Raw genomic sequence first — 6093 nt, forward strand, 5'->3', positions numbered from 1 at the left:
AACCTAGTTCAGATAGGTTTTATTGCTTCGCGAGCTGATCCATCGCTCTTTATTTCTAGACGGGATGATGGTGACATTTATGTGCTCGTGTATGTTGACGACATTGTCATTACCGGACAATCGTCTAATTCCATTCAAGATGTAGTGCAACTCCTTAGTGCCCGATTTTCTCTTAAAGATCTTGGTTCCCTTAAGTTTTTTTTGGGAATTGAGGTACTTCGCTCTCGTAGTTCGATTGTGTTATGTCAGAAGAAGTTTGTATTGGAGCTTCTTACAAAAACAGGAATGAAGGGCGCGGCTGCTTGTTCCACGCCAATGATTCTAGCTTCCAAGCTCTCGGCAGATGAGGGGAAGTTGCTAACCAATGCTACTGAATATCGCAACATCGTTGGGTCTTTACTTTATGTGTGTCACACACGTCCTGATCTAATCTATAGTGTTGGGAGAGTTGCACAGTTTATGCATACTCCACGTGAAGCGCATATTGTTGCTGTTAAGCGAATACTTAGATACTTGGCTGGTACTGTTGACTATGGGTTGCTGTTCGCATTGGGTGATGTTGGGTTGACGATTTCTGCATTTGTTGATGTTGATTGGGATGCTAATATAGACGATCGTCGATCAGTTTCTGGATATGGTGTCTTCGTTGGTTCTTGTCTTGTTACATGGAGCTCCAAGAAGCAAAAAACTGTGTCGCGTTCAACGATGGAAGCAGAATACAAATGTGTTGCCAACACCGCAGCAGAAGTTACCTGGGTAAGTGCATTACTTGCTGATCTTGGAGTAACCCCGCGACAGGAACCGGTTATATGGTGCGATAATACGGGCGCTGTGGCGTTGAGTGCCAATCCGGTTTATCATACTTAGTCGAAGCATATTGACTTGGACGTTCACTTTGTTCGGGAGAAGGTTGCGTCTGGATAGATGCGGGTTAACTATATTCCTGCACCGCATCAGCTTGCAGATGGTTTCACTAAGCCTCTGTCGAAGGTTGCATTTGAAGATTTTCGAAGCAAAGTTGGTGTGGTGTCTGGATCATTTGTTTGAAGAAGATGGCAAAGAAGAGTAGGGAGAATATTAGACTATTTTGTATTTTGATATCCTATTCAGCATGTGCACGTGATACGGTTAGTTGTTGCCAGGTTGTTAGCTAGGTTGTTAGGCTAAATAACCGACTTCACAATGTATAAATAATGTAGAGGTTCATGTGAAAATGCAGATAATTTTTCAGTAGTATTCTTTGCTTTTCACGTGTTACAGTAGTTTCTTAAGATGTGGCAACCGGAGGGTCAATTCCAAGTGGTGGACCTAGAAAACGGCTATTATATAGTTATGTTTGAGAAACAATGTGATTATGTACATGTTCTTAAGGATGGCCCCTGGACAGTGTATGGAAGCTATCTTACAGTGCAGCCTTAGAGCAGAACCTTCTCCACTTTCCAGAGCTTCCCCACTCAAGTAATAGTATGGGTAAGATACCAAAATTACCTTTTAGGTACTACTTGAAAGCATTATTTAGGTACATTGCTCAGGTCATAGGAAAGGTGATCAACGTCGATTATAATACGTATGCTGGAGAGCGAGGGAGATTTGCAAGATTGGCGGTGAAGATAAGTTTGAATAAGCCACTTGTTCTAAGTATACGTATTTATGGTGTTCTACAACAATTAGAGTATGAGGGCCTGCAACAAATTTGTTGTAGGTGTGGGAAATATGGGCATACGATAGAAGGGTGTGAAAACGTACAAGTACCCAATAATGCAGGGGAGCAGAAGGAAACGGAATGGCAAGCATCAAGAGATGGAAGATCCGGAAATGATTCAGTTTATGGACCATGGATGGTCGTACCAACAAATGTCGTGCTCAAAAGCGGACACCAATAAATTATAAAAAGAATCAGCGAATGGATACTAATAGGGCTGGTTCTCGATTTCAAGCCTTAGAAACTGAGGAAGACGATGATGATCTTGAGAATATAAGTGGTCAGGAACAAGAGAATCCAACTGAATTGAGCGAAAAGATACACGAGATGAGGAATAGTGAACCACAAGGAGCAATAGCGATTAAAGATTACCCAAAAAGTTTGAAGGGAGGAAATCCAAGTCCCAAAAGTGTTAGTTTGACAGAACAACCTAAGGACCAGACAACGGAGAAAGGCAAAACGTATATCAAAGGTGATGACTTCTAACCAAACAAAGCACCTAATAATTATTTCCCACACTAGCAACGCTGGTAATGGACATCACACAGCAGTGACTATAGGGAGGAAGAACAACTAAACCACGTGGAAATTCAGTGCATGGGATGAGGAACCAAGGAGGTAGTGGTTCACTAGGGACCACACTAGGACGTAAAAGCTTGAAAGTGAAGAAAACTAAGGAACCTCGTGCTCAACCAAAACATGTGTTAAAAGATTGGATAAAATCTGTCGAGCGACAGATTGAAACACAAGTATGGCTAAGGAACCAGGAGGACAGCTGACAAAAAACATAGGAGTTGACCCTCCAGGGCAGATTCTGAATGAAGAAAATATGGAAATTAAACATAATGCTAATGGAAACAACACGGAAGGTTTGGTTGAAGTAAGGGTGCAGAAGTTTGAAGATATCACTCTGAACCAGTGAAGATTTCATCACCACTTCATATCTTCTCTATGATGATTAACTTTCTTTTTTGGATTTGCCAAGGCGCAGCGAGCCCATCATTTCGGAGAATTTTCATAGACTCTTTGTCGCCAGCACCAACCGAAAATGGCTGCCCTCTTCAAGACAAGGATTAGTGGAGAAAATGTAGACAAAGTAATTACACGACTGGGATATCCGAACTCCTTTTGACTAGAAGCAAATATCTTTAGTGGGGGTATTTGGGTGTTGAGGCCATCGGTGTAAGTAGAAATATTAAATATCTCCTCAGAATTTGTACATGGCCGAGCTTGTGACGAAGGATCAACAAGATGGGTATGCTTTACAGACATTTATGCCAGCCCCCACGCGACAAAACGAAAAGAAATATGGTGTCTTTTAAATGCGCTGAATCCAAGAAAGGGAGAAGCTTGGTTGCTTGAAGGTGACTTTAACTCCATCATTCAAAGCGACGAAAAGGAAGGAGGTTCAAACCGAGGAACTGGTGTTAGTAAGATGTTTCAAGGCTTTATCTTTGAATCAGAACTCCTAGAAGTTGAATTTAGAGGAGATGAATACACATGGAGACGAGGGAGACTTTGGAAACGATTGGATAGGTGCCTTTTAAATGAAGGATGTGCTAACCTCTTCCTTATGTCCCTCGTTACACACTTGGCTCGAGTGGGATCCGATCATTGTCCGCTCCTATTTCATGCTCCAAAGCTGAGTGGAAGGGCGGAAGATAGACCATTTCGCTTTATAGCAGCGTGGCAAGAACACCCAAATTTTTCTGATTTTGTGCGAGAGTCATGGGAAGATAGGCTGAATGTTCTAGCTAATATTGAAAAAATTAAGCTAAAAGTTAGAGACAAGACATCAGTATTCGGCAACATTGGAAAAAGGAAGAAAATACTATTAGCTCGACTTCGAGGGATCGATAAAGCATTACGTAGATTCCACTCAAACCATCTGATTCAATTGGAGACAACTTAAAATGGAGCTTGATGGAATCTTGGCACAAGAGGAAAGCTTATGGATGCAAAAATCACGACAACAATGGGTAATGAATGGAGATAAAAACACTAAGTTCTTCCATGCGTGCACTATGCAAAGAAGAAGAACTAATTACGTTCAAGCACTCAAAACTTTGTATTCTGATCATGAACAACTTCGGCAAATGGAAGTCGAGTTCTTTAAAGAACTCTTCACTAGTGAAGGGACCGATGGCTATAACTACAAAACGAGAGGCTGTTTTCACCGTGCTATAGCAGCTGCACTGGAAGAAATGGGTCGGCCTATTAGTATGAGGAAATAAAAAAGTAGTTTTAATATGGGTCCTTTAAAAACACCTGGAGCTGATGGCATACATGCTGTCTTTTACCAAAAAATTGGTCAATCGTTGGTGAGAGCATCTGCAGATTTGTGAAAGAAATAGTTGATGGGGGTATGTTTGAGGAATCGATGAATCGCACACTTTTGGTCCTTGTACCCAAAATTAAAGCCTCGGAATTAATATCTCAATTCAGGTCGATCAGTCTATGTTCGGTAATATACAAAATTGTAACAAAACTTATTGTAAATCGACTGAAACCTTTACTTCCTAATTGGATCTCTCACAACCAAACAAGTTTTGTCCCGGGGAGATTGATTACGGAAAATATCATTATAACCCAAGAGGTAATGCATTCCATGCAGTCGAAAAAAGGAAAAAAAAGGAATCATGGCAATCAAAATCGACTTGGAAAAGGCATACGATCATCTGGAGTGGTCGTTCATAGATGATACACTACAAGATATTGGAATCCCTGGGAATATTCGGTTCTTGACAATGCGGTATGTTTGATCTGTATCGACACAAGTGTTATGGAATGGATCGACATCAATACCATTCAAGCCCACTAGGGGAATCCGACAAGGAGACCCCTTATCACCTTACCTTTTTGTATTATGTATAGAGAGGTTGGCACATACTATACAAAGCAGCATCGAGAATGTTAGAAACTAGAATAAGAAGAATATAGCACTATATTAGAATTTACAATGAGAAGTATCTTCTTTATTGATACACAACACCGTTTTTATACAAGGTTTACACAGCAAGCTAACTAAGACTCTATCAAATGCTCATAACAGCTACATTAACAACTTCTTAACTGCATAACTGCTTATAACACGTCAACAACAGATTCAACACTCAACATTCTCTCTATTTTTTCCCTTCTCCCCAAGAAAAGACTGAACATTAACTTTAGTTCTAAAAACTTCAAACTGGGCTACAGCCAGAGGCTTTATAAATCCATCAGCAACTTTATGACTTTCTGGCACATAATTCACCACCACTTGTTTCAATGCAACCTTCTCATGAACGAAATGAACATCAAGCTCTACATGTTTACTTTTTTCATGATAGACAAGATTGGCTGTCAAGACAATAGCACTGCTGTTATCACACCATACAATTGGTATTTTTTGCCTTGCAACGCGCAGATCAGTCAGAAGAGCACTCACCCACGTTGTTTCAGCAGTAACGTCAACAACACTTTTGTACTCAGCCTCCATAGTGGATATGGAGATTAAATTTTTCTTTCTAGAAGTCCACATGACTAGATCATCGCCTACAAACACACAATTACCAGAATTGGACTTGCGATCATCAGTGTTTGCAGCCCAATCAACATCAAAAAATGCTACAACATTGAAGCCTGCCACTATAGGTGCTATCACCAAACCATGATTAAGTGTTCCTATCAAATACCTCAAAATTTTCTTAACAACAACAAGATGTCCTTGCCTTGGAGAATGTATATATTGTGCAACCTTATTAACTCTAAACGCAATATCTGGCTGGGTATGACATGCAGACAACAACGCTCCTACAATACTCTGATATTCATAGGCATTATGAAGCAACGAACCCACATCTTAATTCAACTTAGTAGACACAAACATAGGTGTAGAGGCAGAATTGACAGTACTCATCTTAGTCTTCATTAGCAATTCTAAAATAAACTTTCGTTGGCTAAGAATCAATGAACCTCTACACTTTTTAACTTCTATGCCCAGAAAGTAATGAAGATCGTCGAGATCTTTTAAGGAAAACTCATTCCCAAGCAACCTCACTGCTTCTTCAGTCTTCACACTCGACTCCCTAGTCAACACTATGTCATCAACATACACAAGTATATAGACACACCGACCGTCTGCCCAACGAACAAACAACGATGTATCTGCTGAAGATTCTTTAAAACCAATTCGAACTAGGCAACTCTTAAGCTTGTTGTGTCAGTTTCGAGGAGCTAGAAGTAGACCATACAATGCCTTCTGCAACTTACACACCAAAGGACTACCATTAACTGTCAGTTGTTCGAACCCGGGTGGATGTTGCATGAAAACTTCCTCATGCAAATCACCATGCAAGAATGCATTATTCACGTCCACCTGACGCAGCTGCTAGCCATTTGTTACTACCAAT

At 40.5% G+C, this 6093-nt stretch overlaps 1 protein-coding gene across 1 annotated transcript; it reads left to right on the forward strand.

The window, feature by feature from the left end:
- The first annotated feature begins 2453 nt into the window (after positions 1-2453).
- On the forward strand, positions 2454-3614 carry LOC120135693. Its single transcript, XM_039151922.1, has 2 exons — positions 2454-2571; positions 2971-3614. Exons 1-2 carry the CDS (start codon positions 2454-2456, stop codon positions 3612-3614), a joined length of 762 nt encoding a protein of 253 aa, XP_039007853.1.
- The last annotated feature ends 2479 nt before the right edge of the window (positions 3615-6093 follow it).

Source organism: Hibiscus syriacus, unplaced genomic scaffold, assembly GCF_006381635.1.
Source record: "Hibiscus syriacus cultivar Baekdansim isolate YM2019G1 unplaced genomic scaffold, ASM638163v2 tig00110610_pilon, whole genome shotgun sequence".
Taxonomy (NCBI): Eukaryota; Viridiplantae; Streptophyta; class Magnoliopsida; order Malvales; family Malvaceae; genus Hibiscus; species Hibiscus syriacus.

Coding starts and splice junctions, on each gene's coding strand:
- LOC120135693 (XM_039151922.1), top strand. CDS start 2,454: ATGGCTAAGGAACCAGGAGGACAGCTGACAAAAAACATAGGAGTTGAC. Junction 2,572..2,970: donor TAATGGAAACAACACGGAAG/GTTTGGTTGAAG, acceptor TATGCTTTACAG/ACATTTATGCCAGCCCCCAC.